The 27,254-nt window shown below is 31.4% G+C and overlaps 1 protein-coding gene across 2 annotated transcripts in view; it reads left to right on the plus strand.

Moving 5' to 3' along the window:
- LOC127725716 (protein lin-28 homolog) overlaps window positions 1–27,254 on the plus strand; it is a 44,433-nt gene that overhangs the window by 8,191 nt on the left and 8,988 nt on the right. Inside the window, exons 1-2 of one of the 2 annotated variants that reach the window (XM_052232893.1) lie at window positions 14,854–15,422; window positions 15,882–15,982. In XM_052232893.1, coding sequence (XP_052088853.1) covers window positions 15,407–15,422; window positions 15,882–15,982 — 117 coding nt within the window. In that variant the 5' untranslated portion in view covers window positions 14,854–15,406. Of the gene's footprint in view, window positions 1–14,853; window positions 15,423–15,881; window positions 15,983–27,254 lie in introns of those variants that run through there. The other variant, XM_052232892.1, reaches the window with a different exon arrangement.

A 27,254-nucleotide genomic window follows, 5' to 3' on the forward strand; every position in this document is an offset into this window, starting at 1 on the left:
TGCTCTGTCAAATATAGGCCCTTCAGAGGTAGACCCATTATGCAAAACTTTCTCATCGGATTAATTGTTAATTTGTTTTCGTCTGAATATGCATGAAATATTTGCCACAGGACGTTAGCCAAACAATTATCTAGCAATCCCGTATACGTTGTTAATTTTCTTTGTTTGATTGGACCAAATCTAGCGCATCAAATCTTCAATGAATTTAGATACACTTCTGAATGTTCCTTGATAGTACTACCCAGGAAACTACCTCAGATACAACTATTGGCAAAATTTTAACTTGTTAATACAACCTTGACAATTTAAAACCAAATGTGTCCTTCATTTTCTAATCCATATACTTCCGCTGACTACACATACCGGCTGTCATTTTCATTAATAGAACCCAGCTATGGGAACTTGCAAAATTTATTGAAAATCCTGGTAACTTTTAAATGTATAAAGAAAGACAACTTGAGGAGAAACGTACCATCACGAATGAAAATCGGTGCATCACATTTGCGCGCATTACCATTACATTTGTGCGCAAAAATCATTACGTTTGCGCGCAGCTTTTCATTATATTTACGCGCAGCTTTTCATTATATTTGCGCGCAGCTTTTCATTACAAACTCAGGTAAATACAGGTAAATTATTATACTTATTTATTCATTTAACTATTATTTTCGAGCGGGATAAGTCCGTTTTATTGTGCACAAGCACTTAGTCTCCACAAGAGACCAAATGACACAGTCAGTTTGTGAAGTTGCGTCATCGCACAAACATGGAGTTTCCGTCTGTCAGAAACAAGTCGGAGGAAAATATCATTAGTGTACGATGGATATACTTTCCGTATCGACAGAACACTTAAGTCTGAGGATATTTCATGGCGATGCACCGTAAATAATTGCAACGGCATTTCAGCAAATTCCCTATTTCATCCAAGTCTTTGAGCATCATAACCGTCAGCAGAATCCAGGCGTACTTCAAACGGCCCGGAATCATTTCATGCTCACTACAATGAGCAATTTTATTCAGCACATCCATGTACTAATAGTATTTTTGTGTTTTGTGTTTTCTTACAGCAATGGGCTTCAAATGTTCAGAACGTTACGACATGTAAAATCAGTACTTTTAATCTTTAGTTGTTTTTATATTTATATCTGTATATATTTCCAGGACTAAGTGCTTGTGCATAATAAAACGGACGTATCCCGCTCGAAAATAATAGTTAAATAAATAAATAAGTATAACCTACCTGTATTTACCTGAGTTTACCTGAGTTTACCTGTAAAAGAATGCGCGAAAATGCAATGAAAAGCTGCGCGCAAATGTAATGGTAATGCGCGCAAATGTAATGCACCGTGTAAATGAAGGTATATTGGTTGATTGAACATAAATTAGAAAGGGAAACACTCATATTTAACGTGAGATAATTTGAAGGCAAGTCGTATATTCTAACGAATAGCTAAAAAAAATAATAAGTTGATTATGTTAGAAAATTTTGATAAAACAAGGTCTCCATAAAAGAAAAATATCCAATGATGTACGAATTATAAAATTTGCGTAATTGAGAAGACAACTCTTCAGTGGTTGTAGAGCTCACATATTGTGTAGACACCTGTCTATTGGTGAAATCTTTATGTTGCCATCCCTATGTCTTATCAGATTTACTTTTAATATAAATACATCAGAATACTAAGTATTTTAGTACACAATATTTAATTTTACACAAAATCCATTCAAGAATATTGAGATTCCATGATTGACCTAATTATTTCCTCATTGTAATTTTACCTTCTGATAATTAAGTCATATCTATTTACATTCAAATATTGACCACTGTCCGTCTAATAAAAATTTACACGGTTTAATATGAAGCAAACAAAAAATTCATGCTAGGTAAACAAAAACAAAACGCTATTGAAATATATAAAGCAAACCTGCAACCCTAATGATATATGTTCTTTTCTTTTTAAGGGCCTCTGAAAGCTTATTTTTTAACCTGGAGTAGGTGATATGTCTACTGACCCTAAATTTCTTGTCTGTTCTCAATAATTTTTTTTTCTTTGTACAATGTGTTAAGTATCTCTTTTAGATTTCTTTTCTATGTAGGAGACATAAAATCAGTACGTTTAGACAACGTAAAGGAACATTATGTGTCCATTATAAACCCTACAGATTCGCTTATGTCATTTTGACCTTCATGTCTGTTTATAGACAGTGACCGAACGTTGACCTGCCCCGGCTACAATTGACGACTTTCTTTCATAATAAATTAGGGGCGTATTCTCAGATATTTCTGGACGAAATCATTAAATTTGAAATACCAATTATCTTAATTATCTTTTTTTCATTTAAAGACTAATTGATCTTTCAAGTTCCTTCAAAATTATTTCCAGAAGAAATGAAGTACTCTGACCACTATGACGTTTCTAATGCAGACCTTAACATAATATATGTCTACTCTGTAGCCGAGATGCTTAAGAAAAGATGGAGAAATAACTAAGGTTTATTTCGTGAAAAATCACGATTTTTGCATTATGAAAAGAGGGGTTTTTGAAAAGTGGAGTTATAATTATTATGATGTTAAACATGCATGGATTTCAAATAACAGTTGCCAATGTTTATCAACCTGGTAAGTTGATACGCAGTTATAAGGTTAAGTTAAACAAAAAGGACAAGATATTTAAGTTTTTTTTCAGAATTATATGTAAACATGTACATATTTTGTATGCCGTCATAAGATAAAGTTATTTACGAAATAAAATGTTAATTGATAAAATAAGGGTAGAATTTGGTACTTTTTTATTATTATGTATGGATTGCAAAACGTTCAATTTTATCAATATAAGAGTTTTAAGAAGCATAATGTTCATTATAAAACATCTTACTGTTATCATGCATGTGTGCTAAGTTTCTTCCGGTTATTATTATTTATTTATGCAAAGATCTTTGATGCGATGCTTAATTAACAAAGGAAAGAAAAATAGATACTAGCGTTGTATTTTCTGTTTATTTTTTTTTTCCTTCAATTTTTCTTTTCCAAATTTTTAACTGGATCAACTTTTTTCCGTTCGTGAAACAAATATTTCCGTAACTTTGGTTGTTATGGTTTCTTTCTATCTTAGTGCAAATAACATTAAAGGTACCAATTTACTGCACCAGATGCACATTTCGACAATTTATGTCGTCTCTTCAGTGATAAATGAGGCTTCAATATTTGAAAAAGAATTTATAACAAAAATGTTGAAGAGCCAAAATCCAAAAAAGGAAAATAAAAAGGTAAGGTAATCTTAATAAAGCAATAACAGAAATTACTCATATCAGGCATTGCTGATGTAAAGTGTACATTTTTGTCAGTGTTGGTTTTTTTTAAATATTTTTTTTAATAACTTATAGGCGGTTCGTGAAACATAATAACAAGTTTCATTAGCGCAAAATAAAGGTTAAGATTAAATTTGAACCTTATAGCCCTCTCTATTCCAACTGGTGAACTGAAATTCTGAACATTCAATGTTTTAAAATTTGAAAGATATATCTATCTTCGCAGTGGACATATTTTGGTGGTTGCTAAAGGAACGACATACATGTGGACAAAAGTTTAGTTTATGTAAGATGTTTATTTGTGAAATGCTTTTTATTCTCGGAACGATTTAGAGATAACATATTGTACAGAAACCTGTCTGTTATGAAGACTGTGTGTTCAACTTCATACTTTATTTGGGCTTTTTAACTTTTTTTATTCGAGCATCACTGATGATTCTTTTGTAGACGAAACCGCGTGTCTGGCGTACAAATTTTCAATCCTGGTATCTATGATGAGATTATTGCCATCTACATATACTTTATGTCGTTAGGTTTCTATGTCATGGAGGTATACCTTATATGTCTCCTTTTTTATATTCAACTACAAAATACACAACTTAAAAGGGGAGGATTTTATTTGTTAATAGCTATTTTATACAAAGAAAAAATAAATATTTAGATAAAAAAAAAAAACCAAAATATAACGCATTTGAGTTCATAACGTTTGCAGTTTACTGATAATGGCTTAAATGTGATTGCCAATGAGACATCTCCAGCAAAAACATAGAAGTAAGGAAATAGAGGTCACCGTAAGACCTTCAACTATGAGCAAAACCCATACCTCATAGCAAGTTATGACAATTCAAACTAGAAAACTAACGGTCTGATTTCTGTACAAAACAATAAACGAAAACAAATATGATATGCAGCAACTACCACCGAATTACAGACTTCTGACAGGAACATACAGCATGTGGCGGGGTTAAACATGTCTGCGGACGCCAAACCCTCCCCTTAACCTGGGACAGTGGCGTGACAACACAACATTAGAACAAACTATAAAAATCAGTTTAAAAAGGCTTGACTCATCAGCACGACAAAAGTACACAAATCAGCTAACAAAAACTTAAGACACAAAGTACCGATCTGAGAATACTTGCAGTTACTGAAAGCTAATTAAAAGCCAAAAACAACCAATAAAAATCATGTATCCAAAATTGAAATATCAGTCAGTACACATCCAATGAATTTAGTATAAGGACGTCACAAACAGTCAGAGATTACAGAATCTTGTGCAATGCCAAAATATATGTATTAAAGACCATAAAAAAACAAGTAAAATCAAAATAAAACACATTACAGATGTTTTAAATGTATATTCCACCTAGTAAACTTACTAATAGCAGAAGTCGATACCAAGGACACTCGCAGATTTTTCTTTTCTTTTATTTCAAATAAAAGTACAGTAAATCTCCATTTCTCATTGCAAAATATGCTTCTATAAATTAGAGTCCACAGTTTTTTTAACGATTTTCAAAATATTTTTTTAAATTTTTTTCCAGGAATTGTGTTGTGAATTTTATGCTTTATTATTCCGATGTCACGATCAACGTTATCTCTTTATTAAGCCTCCACCAGATTATCATTTTGTTCACATGACAGGTCAATTGTTGTAGATTCATTTATTAATTATTTACATTTCAACTAGTGCGATGTCAAACAATAAACGTAGAGCAAAACGAACTGCACTGTAAAACCGGCGTCTTCAAAATCATATCAAAAATCACTAGTACGATTTCAATAGTGTGACCGTGTGAAAAATGTGAATGAAAAAGAAAATAATTTATAGTTTTCAATGGTCTGTCAAATTACCTGGGTGATGAAGTACTAAGAACTTAAAAAATTCTTAAGAATTCGAATGCAACATTTCTGTATTATTTTTAACTATTCACTGACCACAACCAAGGTCAGTTCACTCCCCAGGGCTTGTAATTCTAGCTGCTTGACCGATTGGACATCACTTTATTACGACGTATCCTATTTGAAATTGTCAATTCATGAATTAAATAGCGTAGAGGAAATGGCACGGTGACCGTCGAAACCATCTTACCGATAAAGTGGACTAGACATGTTGAGAAATATTCAGAGCCAAGAAATTCAACCGGATCTTACTTTTTTAACGAAACAGTTTTCATGGAATTTAAGCTTACAAAATAATAATTTTAATAGTAACGGACAGAATATTTTCATGAGCGTTCCAAGCGGTAAGTGTGTTTTTTTTTCTCTGAACATGAACGAAAGGCATCACGTTTGAATTAGTTGGAGCTGCACAATCACGGGAACCCGTAAAGCAAGGAATGTTCCCAATTATTAAATGAAATTTCTGAAGAATAATATTTGTTAAAACTGTAAATTTTGGGTAGCTATTAATCAGATACCTACTAAAAAGTATTCTGCTTTCTATATAGTTGAAAGAGCTTGATTGAAATTTCGTCTTGGAAAACATGGATTATTGATAATTTCCAATTGGGTTTGAACTAGCTTTCACTAACCCTGTGCTTCGTGTCTTTTTGTCAAAGTTTTGTGTGTCCTTAGTGCTGACCTGAGTCGAGCCTTTATCACCTGATTTTTGTAGTTTGTTCATATGTTGTGCTGTTACATCACTGTCTCAGGTTAAGGGATGGTTGTGTGCTTGCATGCATGGTTAAACCCGCCGCATTCTGTATATATGTGCTTGTCCCAAGTCCGATGCTTGTAATTTAAGGGTTGCTATAGGTTGCTGTCTGCCTTGTTTGTTTTTGTTTAAATTATAGATCAGGCCGTTGCTTTTCTTCTTTGAATTGCATCACAAATTGTTGTGAGGGACTTTTATAGCTTACTATACAGTATGGGTTTTCCTCGTTGTCGAATGCCAAAAAGTGCACTATTAGTTGTTTACATGCTCTTCCTGTGGCCATTGGTAGACACATGTAGTTCTCTCACTGGCAGTCACATCACATCTTGTTTTTATATGGAATGCAAGAACACAAATTAAGTGCTGTTTTTTTTGTTTTTTTTTGCTACTTTGAAAGACGATTTTCCATTGTATTGAGAAATCATTTTTTGGTTTTAATCTGTTCATGTTGAAATAGTCTGTCTGAATTATGAAATACACACACACACATATATATATTATACATATATATATATATATATAAAGAGAACGTGAACTGTTTTCATAGCATCCTAAAGTAAATGATTGATTGTTTATTTAATTTTTATGTTTTGATTATAAAGTTTTATAAAATATGTTACCTGCAAGATGTTTAATAACTGAATTTATAAACGTTAGGCAGTACTCCAAAAGAAAATAAGTGAATATTATAACCACCTCATGTCATTCTATCAAATTTACAAGAAAGTAATGCACATTAATAACATATTTGAGTTTTAATGTTTATATATATATAACAAAATTTAAAAAGTGCTATTTTGAATTGTCGTTAACATTGTTAATCAGTTAGTGGCATCTTCGTTACAGTTCATTCTTACCTAATGCTAATTTTGTAAAACAAACCCTGCCACATTCTACATGTGCCTGTCACAAGACAGGAGCCTGTAATTTAGCGATTTTCATTGGTTGCTTTCTCTCATATTTGTGTATCGTTTATTGTTTTGAAATGAATCAGTCAGTGCGTTTTTTTCATTTGAATTGGTATCAAAACTCAACAGAATATACAATTCGTCACATACGCTCTCTTGTAAGATACTAGTGGAATAAACAAATTTTGCATAGGGCATGCACTTCCAAATTATTGCTGAGTTAATGATGAACAGTTTTATTCCGAATAGAACCTCCATGAAGATAATTTGCTTTTACTCGCTGATAAAATTCGTCTTATTTATCACCACCTGACTAAAGCTTTCATCCTACAGAATTAAGATAAGACAAGATAGGGAGGTTACTGTTCGTTATTCACTAAGTTGATGGATTTTCACACTCAGTTAATGAGATTAAAAAGGGGTAACGAAGATAAAACACGTTCTATTTCTATAATGGTCAGCAAGTCTCTTTTCATGGCTGAAGTTTCAACACAGCAAGACTGCAATCTAAAATATAATTCTTCAATACGTTCCTATGGTAACGAATTCGATCCACATAAATTGACGGCCAAAATTAACTGGTCACTGTAAGAGAATACATAAAACAAAGGCAAAATTGCAATATTTATCGGTTCTATCATAGATGCAATAGTTCTTCATTTATTTGACTGACGCTGGTTTGTTGTTAAGCTTAATAAACCACCGCATAATTACTCAAATTATTTCTTTGACAGCTATCATAAATCTTCATGCACAAAACTATACAATCATTAGTTAGAAAGGTTTCATGAGTTTCAGAAGTTGTAATATATTTTAAAATTTGTATAAATGCCAGTTTATACCATATGTTTATGTGTATTCAACTGATTTAAATCTTAGCTAAAAAATAACGTAAAACAACTAGATATCTAAAATAACCATTGTGAAAAAAAACTGAGCCTATTTGTCAATGGTATAAGGCATCTCAGACGTGTGTTGCATTTGCAGAAATGTTAATTTTGTACCGAAATATTTGTGGAATTACGGTTTATGAATATTTTTAGGCGTTGTGCGACAATTTCATTTTTTTTCTCTTAGTTCGATACAGCTCTTTTCACAGGAAACCATCAAAATCTCATTCCAAATGTAGAACTAAAAAGTTTCATTAGCATATGGGAATTTCTTTGTACGTTGATCTTTTAAGTATATCATTTTTTGGTTGTAGTGGTAGTTTTCATATTCTCATATGGTTCCCCTCTGCTTTAGAAACTGTCAAAAATGCTGTTTAATCTAACTTTGCCTATATCCACTGAATGCTGTCACGATTTGTTGTGTGTAGTTAATTAGTTGTATAGTGATGATATGATGTGCATGGTATGAATCATTATATGAGTATACAGATTTGGTGCCAGAATAAAACTCATAAAGATATAAACATCAATAAAGGTGTCTTTCTGTAATTAACAATCTTCAATAAAAAAATGGTTCTACGGATACCTTTCATTATCTCTATCTACATCACCTTACAAATATGCCTTTCATTGCAAATATATTGATAGTTTGGAATTTTTGATTGTAATATATTATTTAATCATATATGCTTAAAAAGTCTACTTTTGCAACGGCAAATAATGAAGATAAAGCAATATTATGTTAAGACGCTCTGAAAGGTAACATTTATGTACCAATATGAGTAATTTTAAACAGAATAATGGACATGCAAGTAGTACTTATTTGTAGTCTTTATGTGCATGCATGTCTTTATTTGAATATTCTAACCGATAGTTAGTATATGCATTTGTCTTATAAGAATAATGTTAGTATGGTGAAAGTACCGAATATCATCGATCTACTTAATGTAAATGTACAAATGGATTCCCAGGGATATGTATGTGTTTTATCTACAAAAAAATACCCGACACACACATATATATATATATATAAAACATGGTCAGATATATTCATATATATATATATATATAAAATTCACTACATAACAATGCTATCATTCAATCAATTATTCATTAGTAATGCTATGACGAAACAGAGATGATATATTCTGTTTCGAGATTGTTAAACTGCTCTGTTTCGATATGGTAAAACTGCTCTCATGTGTTTATACCATGAAGCATTGCATTCAAATGCAATACATGTGATAATAAAATCGTTCAAAATGTCTTATTGTTTCCTCGAATTAAAAATATACAAGTAATTTATAAAGTAAATGTAATCATGGTAATAGTTAAATATTATTATCAATCATATGTAACATGTAATATATATAATATACCCTCATTTTCAAGTGGCAGTCTAAATTTCCCCGACCTCCCGCTTCTATTACAGGACCTACCTATTGTATTTACTGCCAATTTGTTCCCGTCCTGAACATGCATGAAATATTTGCCACTGAACGTTTAGCAACCAACAATCAATCAATATCTAAAAAGAGTGTTTCTATAAATAAATATACGCCATCTTAAAATTGTGTAATTTATATAAAACAATCAACAAGAATCATATATATATGACTACCGTTAAAGATGAATGCTTACCAGACCAAGTATGACATAAACCTTTCAGAAAATTAACATTACGTGCCATCATTACAAATGTCTTTTTCACTTTTTAGCGGTTACAGTATATGATTTTTATTTTCGAGATTTTCGTGGCTCGTGTCTCAAATATAAGATTGTTTAATTTTTACTTCGTTAACCATAGAGTAAACGTTTGTATAATGAAATTAACGTTCTTATCATTCATAAATATTGCGTCGAGAAAGAATTATTAAAAAGAAATTTTCCTAAGTCATGGAATTAAAATTTTTAGTTTTCATACTTAAATTGTCTTATGTTTGTTTTGAAAAGTTATTAAAATGAAGATGAAGTAAATCGTATGAACATGATCATGTTGATCAATACAATCTCCTGTCTCTAATGCGTTGTTCCATTACAAGGACTGTAAAAAGCAAGTAGACATCTACCGGCTTCACACCGATTCTGTACTTTGATTAAATAGTTGAAACGAAATCAGTAAAGTAAATAATTCATCAAATTGCAGTACTTGTAGTGAATTAGTACCAAAGTTGATTCCCTACATCTTTCCTCCAAATACTCAAAGGAAGACAATTCAATCTCTGTCATAATTGATATTTATAAATCTAATCAACTGCATGGTGATCTGTTGATTATTTTATTCTTTATTCGCGATGATAGCAACTCATTATATAAGAAATAATCCAAGATGGCAACCTATGTAGATAGTTTGATTCTTAGTGTCTTTGCCTTTTCGTCCGTTGAGTTGCAGCTCGTTGACGTCCTTTAATCATATTAATCTACCTTGATACTTTAGAAAATTGTGTACATTCTAACTTATGTATAAAGAAAGAGGAATATTTCGGCGTTAAAATTGTAATAATAGTAATATTCTTCAATGCAATCATTTCTCCATTATTTTAATTTGAATTTGTACTTTCATGAGATGATACAGTATGGATCGTTTAAAGCAGTAATGTTATTTGTAATGATCTCTAAATATATCTATATACCTGAAAAATAGGCATGTTAGGCAATAATTGCATTTTCCTTTCATGCAAAAAAATGAGCTCATTATACATTTCTTTTCCTACTCTTTTTCACGATTCTTACGCCAAGTCTTAGACAAAATTTGGATTGAATTAGAGACAACAGTAGTTACCGATGTTCAAACTTTGTAAGTCCATTAGGAATATACAATTCGGTAGGGAAATCGTGATGAAATCGCAAAACTCCAAACGGTGCATAATATGATAAGTGTTTTCTGCTATGCATACATTACCCGTCATACCCGAATACACACTCAAGCAACATGTCACAATAGGTATTAGAACAATATAGGTTAATATTTAGATCAAGCAACTTTTTCTGTCAGCTAAAAAATCTGAGAAAGATCTTAGACTTAGAAACCAGGTCTCTTGTGAGCTGAGGCGGATATACATCGTTTCTATCAACCAATGATAGTGACCGTAAAACCTGTATAGTGTAGATTTCAGTCCATGAGCCCCCCTTCCTCAAAACCCTTCTGGATCAGTTTTTGCGACAGAAGCACATCTCTATTAATGAAGTCCGTATAACATTGTATAATGTAAAAGAAAAATAAAAACAGGCATACGCGTAATGTTTCAATTAAGATTTTTTATTAACGCCACACGATGAGACAGGGGGTCTGGTACTCAGAAAACTTTGAAGTTGAAGGTTATTATTATCGTAGACAAGACTTGGTCAAAAACATGTCCGTTCATTTTAGTTAATGCAAATGCAATAAGGATTAATGACTACTGCATGTAAGTAAAGTTTGGTACGAAGAAACAAATTTCGATGAAGAAAAACAAATTAGTTCGGTGTATTAAACTTTAATCTTGGTATCTATGATAAGTTTAGTTTCAGCAGACAGCCGGTAATATAATTCTAATTTAGAATGGGCACTAATTGTGTCCGCTACTGGCCGACTTGTTTTTGTACTCATACGAATCTGAATTTGTACAGAAATGTCTTTCCTCAAGGACAAAAAGAAAACGTATCTTGCAAAGTTCTTTAATTTCACCTTCAGACCCTGTCAATGAGTAATCTACATTTAAGTGCCTTCCATATTTCAAGGGGTACTTGGAAGAAAGGATTTTACTTTATCTAAAGGTCTGCTTTCTTTCTTGATCTTTTCCACGATATTGACACAAATAGACGACTTCAAACTATATTCCATTTTAATTCCAACTTCCCATTTCACAATCGTTACATACCATCTTGTCCATGAAATGTCGTATACATATCTCAATTAATATGTTATGCTTGTGCATGTTCACGCTATACGGATATATTTTACAGGGTGTGCTCCTTGCCCAAAATCTGCTCCAACAGAGTTGTGGGGAAGAACGACTGAAATCGGCAATGCGTAAGATTTACGGTCACCACCACGAATTAGGTGACCGATATGATGTGTCTATGTCTCAACTCACTATCTCTTATTATATGAGTCTTCTGTAGACGAAACGCGTGCCTGGCGTACACAATTTTAATCCTTGTATCTATGATGAGTTTATTTACAGATCATGTCCTATTTCTGATTTGGACATTTCGGTGGAGTGTGAATTTGCAAAGCTGGTGTTGCACGCATATAGGTAGAGACGCTTACCTTATCGATGCAACCGGACTCGCTCCTTTTGGATCATTCGATTCCCTTAGTTTTCGTTTGTTACCTTGCATTGTACTTCTTAATCGATTTATAAGATTTGAACATTGGTTAACTATAGTTGTCTAAAATTAGTAATATTGGGACTATTTTGTGTATACAGATTAGTACTATGATTCCATTTCACTGTATAATCTTTATGGAAAATTTGATGGAAAAAAAATCGGGTCGTTTTACTTATTAAACCGATGGAGTTCTGCATTTTTGAGATGGAAGCGTGGTATCGAAAAGTAATACACACTAAAATTGCAGCAACTGTTAAAAATATCCATGCACAAATATTTAACAGCCATAAAAATGTTTCTTAAAATGACAGAAATGTTGAAATAAGAAATTGTCACAGATACCAGGCTTATAATTAAGTAAGAACACACAATTTCGTCTACATAGTACTGTCATCGTTGATATTCATATCAAAGGTTGAAGGCCCAATCAATAACGAAGTTGGAGAACTTTGAAAACCAAAAATTCCAACAAGCTGGACGATGATCATGTTAGGGCGATCGATGACTTGAGTAGAAAAAACAACAGTGTTTCGAAGGATTTTTGGATTTTATGAACATTAAATGCAAGAAATGACCTCATCAGTGATATTTTATGTCGGTAAACAATTGGTGACGAAACGTCCACCAGCAATGGCATCGACCAAGTGATGGTTAAAACTCATCAAAGAGAACATTCGGTTTCAACTCCCTCAGGCAAAGTTGACCTTAGAAGGATTTGGCTTTTTTTTGGGGTTCTTTTTGGTCGAATAGCTGTTCAACTGTTTCGGTTCTTATACATCCTTGGCCTTCAAATATTTGGCATTGAGCGTTCCTGATGAAAGTAAATCCAGAAAAGCGCATTGGATGCATGAAATTTATAATGTGTTGTTTGTTTTCCTTTTTTTTTCAGGAATCTGACAGTTGTTTTCAATTCGTTTGATGTGTTTGAGCTTTTGATGTTTTGAATTTTTCTTGGAGTTTGGTATCTTTGTTATTTTACTTTTTTCTTATAATTAAGTACGTAAAACGGGCGTTTTAGTAGAGTAGAAATAATAACAGAGTTTATCCTTGCTATCTGTTTGCCTATTCAAACTACTTCAAGTCTGATTTTAGATTTGCCTTAATTTTGAAAACGACAGTGTAACTGAATTTAATATATAGTAATATTATTGTCAATTTGTGAATTTTCGAAATTGATTTTTTTAACAACATTTTCTTTAGTAATTTATTAAATGATTTCTACTTTGATTAATCAACTCTACCCATAGTTCCAGTCAATATGCGTTTACTCTGTCGAATACATCCCCTCTAGCAATGATATACAATTTCAAAATTCTCATGTGACAACCTACATACCCCCTTAAACACAAATAATTTAAAAAAAAACTCTAATTTGAACTTTTTTCCAAATTTCGAATTTAATTTCTTCTCAGCATTTAAAAAAAAAGAAAAGCCAAGATGTTTTTTTTTATGTATCACACAATATTACATTAAGTTTAACTTCAAATTCTTTATTGTAAAACATAAAGGAATTTAAAAAAAAATATTCAAATGATATTAAAAATATATAGGAAGCTTTATTCAAAAATCAAGATAAATCCCTATACCAAACATTTTTCTGCAATCACTCTAATAATGTCAAATGTCAATACTTTACATATATGTAAATTAGCATATAAAGCTTTCCTCTTTTTATTTCGTACTGTGTTGATCATATGTTTGAGTTTTGACATATTTGAAGCTTAAAATATTAAAATATTCATAAATAATGTAAAAAATTAAATATTTTATATTGAAATAAAAGAGCTATTTTTAATCAAAGAATATACTATCAAGATTGTTTTATTGTGGTTTTGTTTTATTGTTGTGCTTTTTTATTTTTGTTTTTGTTTTTAATTCTTTTATGTAAAAAATTTAACACATTATTTTAAATTACAAAGCTCATTTTTTTTACCTGCAAGTACAAAGACAAAAAAATACGTTTGATATCATTGTAGTACTTTAGTTTTTGTAAGTTTTTTTTTTTAAATTTTACTTTCTAGTGTAATTTGCTAATACACTTTTACTATTTCAAACGTAACATTTTAAGAATAATAGTGTATACTACAAAATAAAAGATTACTATATAATACAATCATTTATGCGTAAACAGCTGCGCATTCAGATTTATATTTCTAACCAATCACCCTTTAGGAATTGCTCCACCTTCTCCTGTCGTTGGATGTTTTCAATATGTGCCGCCCCTTATTATTATACTCTCAGAAATTAGGTGACGTCACAAAGTGTATGGGTGAAGTGGGTGGTTTACAAACATGTTTAAATTAGATAAACTGACGTCAAAATGTAAACATTTGAAAAAGCATAGGGTAAATAATAAGTTATTCAAATTGGCACATTATAATATGAATATAGGATTGGTTGAGGATTGTGATTCATGTACACTTCTCTAACTGGGGCAAGAATGTACAACTGTTCATCAATGAACGGGACATGACATAAGAATTCACAATCCTCATGTAAATTACTTTATAACTAAATAGGTTAAACATCTGCAAGTAGTCCATCATTTAATACCATATACATTGTATTTGGCAAATCATTTAAAACAGCATGTTTAGAATTATTTCTAATGTTTACCGATTACGCATTAGATATTGCGCAATTTATTTATTACATTAAATATGACACGTTGTAAAACAATGCATGTTTTATATTCATCATTGTATGAGTTACTTGTACAGTTAAAGCGTAGAAAATCAAAGGAAATCGCGTGGTCTCCCATCCCTGAATTACAATTGTTCATAGTGAAGAACTTTGACCTGACCTACATAAGAAAAAGATACTCGTGTACTAATAGTGATCACAAGTGCTTCACCTTTTGAATGAATACACAAACACCACTGACCCATATGCTGCCTGGTCGAGCTTGACGATCTTCACGCTTATGCTCCCTTTGCTGTTTTAAACAACGTGGTCTTCAAGTGTGACCTCTAGGAATAATTCGGTCGTTCATATTTGTGCATTGTCGCATGGATTCTTTCGCAGTTTACTAGCTATTTCCGCTTAAAAATCCTTCATGTGTGGTCAAGGAAAAATGATGTTTTGGACGTGTGGTCAATTTAGAAAACATTCCTGTGAGGAGACATGTTACTAGAAGGAGTGCCGAAATCAGTGACAGCATAGTGACATTATTACTACATATTTCAGTGATCAATACATTAGTGATATGTGAAGCATAATCAGTATATTCTAACTTTTACATAAAGATATATTTTAGTGCTATGGTCATTCTAGAGATATTACAATGTTTTGACAAGTATGCAATAGAAGCAACCAAATGAATCAAGGAAATGGCAGAAAATGGAGGTGAATGATTAATAGATGTGTCGCTCGGATGATTGCTGACCATGCGGACTGCTTTCATTTTAATTCATTTATTTATTTTGATATACTATTCAGAAAAATGCGTACATGTTTTGGATTTTTTTTATCACTGAAATGATGATTTTAGAACTTCTTATTATAATCTAATTACAGAATTATTTAGTTTCAAGTTGGTGAAACCTCCAATTATGTTAATTGCATGTGTATGTCCAATTTATGATTAATATTTTTTTTTTATTAAAACAAACTCATGAAAATAGATATTCCGTGTATAATATTTATAAGTTAATAATTATAGATTTTAAATGTTTTCAAAATTAAAAACCATGTGTTCAGGGAGAGGTTTAAATGAGAGCGTTGAGGTCACTCTCCGGTCAATAATACTGATTGTAGCCGATACCGGCCATGTTTATTTTTATTATTGTTGTGTATATTTTGCAGGAGGAGGACGTAAAAGGGGGCGCTGTAAATGGTTTAATGTAGCAAAAGGGTGGGGCTTTATAACACCTGACGATGGTTCCCAAGATGTGTTTGTTCACCAGGTAAGATTTTTTACTTCTTGACAGCTTAATATATCTTAATATGATTATCGACCTACTGTCCTAACAAAGACCAGTGTCCACTGTAATGGCCGACAATTCGGTATCCTCTTAATGCTTCATCATATAATTCAGTTTTACTTTATATTTCTATAAACGTTTTTGAATTTTGCAACATTCTTACATATCAATATTTAATAGCATATAAAATCTGTAGAAAAAGAATATATTTTTTGTGTAGAAAAAAAAATCAAATGAAAAATATGTACCTTCTGATAAAATAGGGGGAAAGAGTATAAATACATGATTACGAATGGTACATTTAATTCGGTTGTGTTTATTATATCAATATTGAGATTTGCCATACACTGTATAATCACCAATCTTAATATATACTATGGAAAATAAAAGAAAAAATAATAATAATAATTATATATATATATATTTACTTATGCTATTCTTAAAATCTTATTAAATAATGATTAAAAACTAATCTCAATTTCAATAATGTTACTTTGAAAACTGAAAAAAATATTGTTTTGTTAATTTTGTCATGATCAGTGTAACATTTCACCGTATCATGTAAAATATAAAAAAAAATACAACTTATGTTGATTCATACCCCGTCTAAAACTAAATGGAGCAAATCATGCTAATACATTCTAATCTTTGCAATGCCAACATGCAAAAGTATTGTGTAAAATATTTAGTATTTGTTTAAATCCCAAGGCTTAATCTTTACCCTGTTTTTAAAGTAATATTATATTTCATTTCGTTCTGTTACAGTCCTGGCACTATCAACACCTCTTTTTTGCACTCACTTATTCCTTTGTATATGTCACAACACCTTTCTTTATAATGTTTACCGCAAAAATTATACATTTATTTAACATAAGATCACACTATTTGTATAAATTGTTGGTTTAATTGAGTATAAAATTGTATTAGTAATATTGTCAAATCAAAGATTTCATTGATATAAAATCAAAATATCTGGAGTGTCATCAAGAACAGAAGAAAATGATCATTAGTTATTATTATAATCATATATTTACTCATTGGAATGATTTTGTTAAATAATTTACTCGGAAAGACTATACCAGGCATTTTACAGAATGTTAACAACCCACTGCCTAGGAAATAAATATATATTTCGTACAATTAATCTAAGTAATAACATAAACGGTACCATTTTTTCTGCACCAGATGCGCATTTCGACAATCAATGTCTCTTCAGTGATGCTCAAGGTCAAAATATTTGAAAATCAAAAGCTTATTAAAAAGATGAAGAGCTATAAGCCAAAGAGGACAAAAAAGTATAGCCAAAGCCGGGCAAGGAATCAGACATTGCATGAGGGAGATATATACATTCCTTAATTTTAAATAATTTCTAACATTTTGTACCAGGAAATTTCAATATCACTAAATCCGTATTTTCATGCCAGTACCGAAGTACTGGCTACTGGGCTGGTGATACTCTCGGGGACTAAGTAAATTATGGTCATATCTGTATTTATATATAGAAGGACAGTTTTCCCCCATTAAATAGGATTACAAGGGCCAAAGTATAATTTTGGACATCATTTAAGACAAAACAAAATCCATCGAAGTATACGTACAAAGTACAAACAGTTCGAATATGTATCAACTCCATATATAGGAACGTAATAAATGCCATTAACCCCCATAACATTTTGGCCTTACGAAATACTTAAGTTTTGAGCTATCGTGGTTCATACACAATTTGGAAGTCAATTTAAATTTGATCAACAAGTAAATATACGGAGATATAACATGATTATCAAAGTGAGAACTATCCACCAAATAACGTGGATGTAAGCAACTAAGGTCTACTTCGGCCTTCAACAATTAGCAAAACCAAGATCACATAGTAAGCAATAAAAAGCTACGACATGACAAAATGCTAAACGATTCAAAAAAAAAAAAACCCCAACAGCCTGATATATGATTAATTAAAAACAAAAACAGATATGACGGACAGTAACTGGCGATAACCACTGAATTATTCTGACTTGGGATAGCCCCATATAGAATTTGACAGGGTTAAATATAGTACGACAAAACCTAGTTTGAAGCACGATGTCCAATTCAAAGTGGTCGAGTTGCCGAAACGAACACTATACACAAACATATAGCTATTTTTTGTTGTTGGTTAATTACGTGAATATTTGACTAAACATGGTGTAATATAAACCTATAACTTGAAGGAAATTTCCAAGAAAACTAAGACCAAAATGATAAACATCGAAGAAACTACAAACAACAATTCTCAAAACACTACACAGAATACATTTTTTAAAGTAAAGTACCAATGTTTGTTCCCTGTTTATTAGATTTTTCCAATGCGTCTTCATAAATGGGTGATAAATGTAGAAAGGAAATTAAATCCTGTTAATTATGATCATCCGCTTGAATGGATAGATATTCGTTTTTCTTGATTTAATACCTGTTCCCATATTTTAACAGTGATTGTAACGTATGAAAAACTTAAGTAAATGATAAGATAAATTATAAATGATTTGATTTATTCATTGACTAATTTATAATATAAAGCCAAATAATTTGGTATATCCTTGTAGATAAATATTACTGAACGTGTTGGAAAGATTAAGAAATTTATTTTTAAGTGCTGTATTCTTCAAAAATTATTAATTAAAAAAATGAGGTTATCATCAGCTTTGATATAAAGCTTTGGATTTTGAAATATTTTGGCCTCGAACATCACTGAAGAGACATTGATTGTCGAAATGCGTATGTGGTGCAGAAAAATTGGTGCCGTTTATGTGAATATTGAATTTAAACAACTTTTATACCAAATATGGATGAAATCATTCCTCGAATTTATGCAGTGGATTTATCAATAGTATAGCGTTTTCTGTACTAGATGATGTGAACTGCTACTCGAGTCAAAATCAAATAAGCTATAAAACCTTATCATAAACAACTTCGGGGTGATATGTTTTAAATGACTTTCTTTTTGTAGTATATTGACTCCTGGATAAGTTTCTAAAAAAATTATTTACACAACTATTTGAATAATAGTTAATGCAACGTTTACTGTTTCAATGAACAAGTTATTTTCTCTTATATGTCAATGTTTCCTTTCTCTGTTAGTTAATCAGGTTAATGTTTAATTTCTTGTTGAAGTCCAAAATCATATAAAGTTATTTTTCTTTCTCTCAAGACCTTGATCATGCTGTTGAGTGATCAGCGATTATTCTATAGTGCCCATTCTCTTGTTGGTCAAGGACTGTTCGTAAGTTGACTCTCTCTGGGTACATATGAATGGTTTTCGTTTATTTACAGTAGGGAGTGTGCAGTATAAATGAATCGGTATTGTTTTCTGGTCAGTGATCGATCTTCCGTTCCCCAGACCAGGTTTAAGTTATGTTGAATGTAGTTTACCATGAATTTGTAGTCACATCAACTAGAAACTGAGTGCACTTGTTCGTTATCATGTGCACTTGTTCAAATAAATGCCTAGTTTTTTTTGGTCCTTTGAAATTTCAAAAGTGATAGTGTGATAACATTGCATTCAAATGTGTTGATATCACAATTGACAAGTATACAACAATGTGTTTTATATTTTTCATAATGCTCCAGTTTGTAAACAAAATCACCAAAGCTACAAGGCTAATAATTTTGCACACCAGATTCGCGTTTCATCTACAAAAGACCTGTCAGTGGAGCTCGAATAAAGAAAAGTCAAGGGGCAAATGAAGTACGAAGTTGTAGAGCATTAAGAACCCAAAATTCCGGAATAAAGCATTGATATTGCAAGATGAGTGGCTTTTTTGTTGGTTGTAGCTTCTTTAGATTTCATTGGGGGTTCAGGTGTCATGAACATATAACAATAAGGAGATGTGTTATGATTGCCAATAAGATAACACTATCCAACAAAGACAAAAGAACACATTTAAATAGCTTCTCTACGTAAAATGATTGATATGCAATTGTTGCATGTAATTCTAATTTCCAACTGAAATATTCGGACTATACTTATTGACGCATTAAAATTGTTGACATCTTTAAGTTTTACCCCTCTTTCCTCTGGTATAAAGGATCTTTCATACTGAATTTCTTTAGTTTTTTTTATTTTTTCGTATATTTTTTGTTTAGGGTATTACATTTCGTTCGGTTGATTTATTGTGTATTATTTTGTTTCCTCGATATTGACATTTGTTTACATTCGATAATGTTTAAAGTTTAAATGATTTGTTTTAGTCTTATAATATATGTAAAATGTTAAGCAGAGAGTGAATAATTAATCATGCATTGTGTTTTGTCATATTTTATCCCTCATTGACATGTATGAGGGTATTGACACGTGACTAAAATTCCTCGAGTTTATTTATAAAAGTGGTTTATCATATCAGTTAAGGTTGTTGACCGCTTTAACAACCCACACATCTTTAGTAAAAATGTCGGATACTAGTAATATGAAAAACGTTTGAGTCATAAACCTGTTTTATATGGTTCACAAATTTATAAAATTATATACACGTGTATTATAAGATTCGATTTTATTTAGTAACTGACTACATTTCTCATATTTTGTGAGAACCTGCGGCTCCCGATGTAATTTCGACTCAAATGTTATAAAAAGGTAATACACATACGTCCGATCAAACGTTGTCCAGGTACAAATCGACAATCACGGGAGTAAAACAAACTGTAAAAATTGCAGTACCACGAAACTCGACGAAAGCAGGTGCGTCGAAAACTCCATGCATGCATCACTCGTCCTCAGATTTCAATGTTTATATCCACTATCGAGTAACAAATGTTAAACCAAACATGACGAACTCAAGTAAATAAAAGAAATTATGCATACATGACGTAAGCCCTGTTATCAATATCAAAGTTTTCCATTCAAAACTTGGTCAAACAAACTTTGGTTGAGAACACTTTGTTAAAGTCTTCTTTCCCCACTATACAAAAACTTGATCAAACTCTTCTTTCCTCAGTATCCAAGTTTTTATCTGGTGATTTGGTGATTGGTCAAAAGAACAGGCAAAAACTCCAAGTTTACAATGAACTTTTCACCTAATGTTCACATTGCTCATTCACTTTCTATATATGAATATATATTCTTATATACGCCTTCGGTGTAATACAATTTTGCCGAGGCAACATAGAAATCATTCATGTTGTTCTTTTTAAAGCAGGTGAGTCTCATTCCTTGTTTTCATCCAATTCAATCAAATTTTCTGGCATGTCCGTAAGATTATTCTTTTAGTTTCCTGGAACTACTTATTCAGTTCTCCTTTTGTAACCTATGTTACCGTGATTTTTTTTGTTTACTCTCCATTTCCGATTGGTTGATTTCCATCAAAATCCGTCCAAGTTTCAAGCAACATCAACGTATGTCAAAGATTTGTTCGAAGCCTCCTTTTCCTGTTGCCACTGTAAAAAAAACGTTTCGACCAACTTTGATAGTAACACCAGGGCTATAACAATGTCCAATAATAATAATGAAGCTTACGTCATTTTTAACAGGTACTTATAAAATCCTCCACCTTCATTAAGACATATTCACATGCATTTTTACTAATCATACCTAACGCACGGCAGATGATATCCAGTACTATACGAAATTTAAAATTTTATTCTTATCCGATTATGTTTTTTTAATTTCCCATAGCAAACCTCGAATTTTATCATTCATAAAAACTATTGACTGAATTATTTGAAATGATCTTTTGTTGTGAAAAATTGATGTTCCGATTTCCTGGCTTTACTTGTGATTCAGTCGATTTTTCAGTTTTTCTGTTTCCTTTACAAACTACTTTTTTTTTGAAAGCTTGTATACTCTCTTAACAGTATAGGTTTACAATCCAACACATGTATACATATAACTGATGCCCAGGGTACATAGGCGTCGATAAATAGGCGTCACCATACGGTTATTAAAAGGAAAATAGTCTCAGAAATTATTTTTGATAAAGAGAAGAGAGATTTGAAACGGGATATGGTTTTAACTCTTATTTGCCTTTGTAAATTATCATAACACTCATTGTTTCCCACATCTATAGAGGGGTACTTCAAAGACGGAAGTAGCTGCAGAGTACAAACTACTAAGTGGTTAATGCACTAGGTTACGTTCATTGAAGAATGTACATCTGATTGACATTTCCTTTCATTTGTAAGAATGTTTCATGCAGTGTTGATATATTAAGGAATGAATATTGCTTTAACATGCATACAGAAATAGCAACAGGTTATTTCATGAATGAATGCAAAATTAGCGTGCCTGAATTCTTTTTATACATTTGGTACATTCACATATTACTTAATATCTAAATGGTCATATTAATATTTTAATTTACATGCATACAATGACCATCAATTCGCTCCAACATTGATACATAGTTCAGTTCAATTTCAAATTTGATTGCCGTTAAATCTTTAATGTTAGTTTGTGACAAGAAATAAAGTTAGGTTAATTCAAAAATAATAAAACTCATCAGTGTTCGGACAAATCGACAACGCCATGGCAAACAATGAAAAACACAACATAACAAACTAAAGATTAGCGACACGAACCAAACCAAAAAAACCCGGAGGTGATCTCAAATAACTGTTAGAGCGGATTCATTTGACTTTGGGATGTGGTTTTAGGTATTAATTGTCATAATTGAAGTTGATTTTAATTCATTTATATTATCAAAAGTTAAGAAGTCGTAATATAGAGTTTTCATATCTATAGATGGTTCCCTCAGTTTCTTATTAATGTTTGCATACCGTGGATCTATTTGATTTCGTGGATATCAATTTTCGTGGAATGAAGGAATGTTGTATTTTTGTTGATATTAGATTACCTTAGCTGTATTTGGCAAAACTTTTCGGTTTGTGGGTCATCAATGTTTTTCAACTGCGTACTTAATTTGGCCTTTACTTTCGAGCGTCAATGGTGAGTTTATGGTTACGAAACGCGCGTCTGGCGTACACAATAATGAGCCATATATCTATGATGTGTTTATCTGCATACAAGCTAAGAAAATTTGTACTTTGTTGAACATTTTGATTCGTAATTTCCCTTTCACCACGAAATCCATGCAAATGGTATCCAACAAATAATAATAAATCCTCAGTCGTTCTAATAACAAAACCTTTGGAATGGTTTAAATAATTGTTTTGACTTTTGTTTTGCCCCATGCATTTATAAGTCATTTAAGTATATGTTAGCAAAATACACAACAAAAATGTTTTCATGGTTCAATTTAAATAGCATTGGTTTCTTCAAACGAAAAAAAATATCACATCTGTGTAAAGGAGAGGCATGTTATTTTATTTTTTTTTTATGTTAAAGAAGTAATATAAGAAATTCTTTTTTGTACCTAAGAAAAAACCTTATATCAAACAGAATAAAAGTCGATATATTGAAATTGACATATTTAAGAAATGTTGTTTTCAGATGGGTTATAAAACAAACAAACGTTCCTTGGGCTCCATACCCACGCTTTGGAAATAAGTCATGTGACAGAACTATAGCGCATGGTTTTGGTGCATTTTGTTGTGGAAAGACTAAAAAATACTGTCTCTACCAATAGACAATTTTCTATAGCATATTTCAAGAAAGATCGAGTTGGGTAAATTTTTTATATATTAAACAAGTACAAGTACTCCAATCATATGCCTTCAACAAAAAAAACCGCTTTTTTAAAGTGAAAACTTAGAAAGTCGATTTAATTGCCGACAACTACTGAACAGACACATTAACTCAAAGACGGCGGTTTTGAGTACTGAACATTCCTATTTATGTGGAATACTAGGAACCTAACAATCAAACATGACTATGGACAAGAATCGTAAATATGTTGGCCTTCAAAGACTCGTAAGAGTCGATTCGGTTTCTGAAGACCTTATGTTGACTTCAAGATATTTTGTTTGTGTCGGTAGGCTGTTGTTTTATTATACCATACATGTACCTTTTGTTTTATTGATATGTCAATTTCAATTTTACAGACCATCTTTTTGAAGTTCAACTTACAATGATTCACATGAAGTAGTAGGGACAGGAAGAATAAATTAACCTTTGAATTTTAATTATCATAGTTTTGAAATATCCCTTTAAAATAATATAACTCAAAATATGTCAATTGGCACAAACTAATTGAATTATTATTAAACGTTTGCGTAAGAAAGTAGTTGCTCTTCAAATGTATTAATCTAGTTTTTCTTGTAAGAATTGCAGTTTCAATACACTAAATTGTCCATTGCCTTCCGGAAAACACTGTGCACACTCGAAGACAAAAATAAATTTGCTATTAAAAACACACTGTCTTAAAAAAATATGGTGATCTGTGCAGTTGATCACTGTCATCTTGAATATAAGGAAACAGTAGTTTACCGATTTTCTAATGTCGTAAATCAATTGAATATGCAAACCGGGATATATAACACATAGTCGGTATATGAACAGATCAGCCAATTTTTCTCGTATTCTAAAACAGCGAAATTATGTCTCAAGCGAGTTTGCACCTAGAAACATCGTATTTGTCAACAAATTCGTGTTGGATACCGCGAAATGTGTGTAGTGTCGATTTCTATCGTTCTTCACCGTTACCCTGCTTGAGCATTTTTGGCGTGAATATACTCATATGAATTGAGATATCTTGGATTTATATGATTGCCTTCAGTTTTTTGTCTCTTGATTTCCATGAGCCTGCAATATACATGATATTCATAGGGATCTTTGTAACATTTTAGTATCCAGTGAAAAGAATCGAGACTTCTTTCATCATTTTATGTTATTACCAAACAAAGAGCAGGAAACAAAGGAAATGTGTGCCGCGATGAGCTTAATGGGACGAGCATTTGATTTTCTTGGGGGAGGGGCAGGTGGATTTTGAAAATGAACAACTTGGTCTGGTAAGAACTGAAAAAAAAAACTTTGCACAAGACAGGACAACAAAATGAATAATCGGAAACACAAAATACAGGAAACGTGCAAATAAATTTTCGCATGCCGAAATAATAAGCATGCGTTGCATCGGATGAAAATGAATGATAAATCCGGAACTGTTTAACTCTAGGGACACAAGATACGAAAGCAGATGTAACATGGTAACTATAAGACCAAATCAAAAACTAGAACCGCTCCATGTAGGTGATCATTTTGTTTTGAATATTTGAAGGGAAACTAATTTAACCTCAAACTGAGATAGTTTTCAAATATTTCATTATATATTTGAAACTAAATATGAATATATCGCAAATGTTTTTTGTCTGAATATAATAATTCGATACAATCGTAGATCAGAATTTACTATACATATTTTTTGATGAGAAAGGTGTACTATTTAGTTTGCTAAGTAAGTGGGAAATGATTAAAAGTGCACTTTTACCATGTTTACTAAATCGACAACGCTTCTTTTATAGAATTGTAGAGGTACTTACTGTACGATAGTAAGCTTTTATTGGTGGGACAATTATATCACTGAAATGCTTTTGTCCACCATGAGCTGTACAGATACGTGATTATTTCGTCATGAAACTAGTTTGTTGGTAGGGTAGAAGATCAGGAATAAAAGAAGATATGGGGTATACGTCGCTAGAACAGTCGTTACAATAAGAACATTTCTTAAAATAGATTATTTACAACCTGAAATCAAAAAATTCTCCACACATCAACAACAACAACACAATTACAGGTTATTGCATAAGACAATTGATTTCCACGTGCAATGAATCGTATGTAGGTTACCTAATTATGTTCATATTACTACGCGTAAATTTGAGTTGCCAATTTTTTTTAACAATATAAGTCATCTGATTTCCACGTGCGATGTATCGTATTTAGGTTACCTAATTATGTTCATATTTATTGCATTTACTTTAAGTGCCTACTTTAGTTAGCAACATCTACATGTATTATTTCCTTGTTTATTTATAGGTGTTGATATTTGTTTAATATAACACATATATTCTTTTAAAACTAAGTTGTATATCAAAACCCACCACGTCTTGAGAATATTCCTAAAATCTCTACCATTATGTAATGATAATGACAAGTAAATTAGTCAATATAAGCTTTATTTTATATAACTACCAGCATTATAGTTTTACATGATTATCCGAAAATATATTTCGTTCGAATATATCAAGTTTTTCTAAACAGTTTGATTTGACAATTCTATATATATATATAGTAATTTCTTTAGGTCAGAATTGTCAAATTAAACTGTCGAGAAAACTTTATAATTCGTAAATTCGACCGAAATATATTTTCAGATTATCATGTAAAACCTTAATGCTGGTAGTTATATACAACAAAGCTTATATTGACTAATTTACGTGTCATTATAATTATATAGTGGTAGAGATTTTAGGAATATTCTCTAATATATATATATATATGTATATATAAAATTCATTATTATGATAAATATTTTTATAGATCAAACATTTTTTTGAACACACTTTTTTCATCTTGTATTTCTACACTAACCATTCTTTTGTATGCACTAATTATTTCTCAATGTGCCAAAGTTTAAAACAAGGAGCTTGACTTAGATTATATGTACTTAAAGAGGTCTTTCGAATTATTAAGAACCGTTATCTAATTTACATTGGATTAGGAAGCCAGATTTTGATTGTTGATAAGATTGATAATAATAAATGCACATATTGAATTGATAGTAGATACTTCTTACTAGCTTGAAGATTCGAACTGGCTTCACCAGATGGCGCTGTTGTTTATCCAATTCATAATGCTTATAGTATGGTTATACTTAAAATAGTTATTATACATTAAAAGTTTTACCATTTACATTATTAGTTTGAATTTAAAATATTTGTTCGTATATAATACAAACCACCAAAATTACCTTCTTCTCCATTTGTACAATATTTTAGTTCGTATCCCGATTAATAAGTATGCAGACACACTGCAACTGTCATTATGCAAAGAATGCAGATCTCCGCAATCTACTTGTTTGCCCATGTTTGATCTTCCAAAAAGACACAAATCATACAACATGTACAATATGTAAATTTTATGTAATTGCTGATTCGGTATACATTACCGCATTCTAGAGCATCTTGTAAATCTTGTTTGACCCATATCAGAAATTGTACATATTTCAACCTATATTTTACAAGGTAAGACGGCTAGTAAAATATGTCAAACCTGAAAAATAGTGAAAGCTTACTTGATATATCCCTTGTATAGTTGTAATTTATTTTAACATCGCATTTACAGACAAGTATTGAAAAATTAGTAAGAAAGAAAACTGACCGCAATACCTTC

The sequence above is a fragment of the Mytilus californianus genome, unplaced genomic scaffold (assembly GCF_021869535.1).
Source record: "Mytilus californianus isolate M0D057914Y unplaced genomic scaffold, xbMytCali1.0.p SCAF_15, whole genome shotgun sequence".
NCBI classification, from domain to species: domain Eukaryota; kingdom Metazoa; phylum Mollusca; class Bivalvia; order Mytilida; family Mytilidae; genus Mytilus; species Mytilus californianus.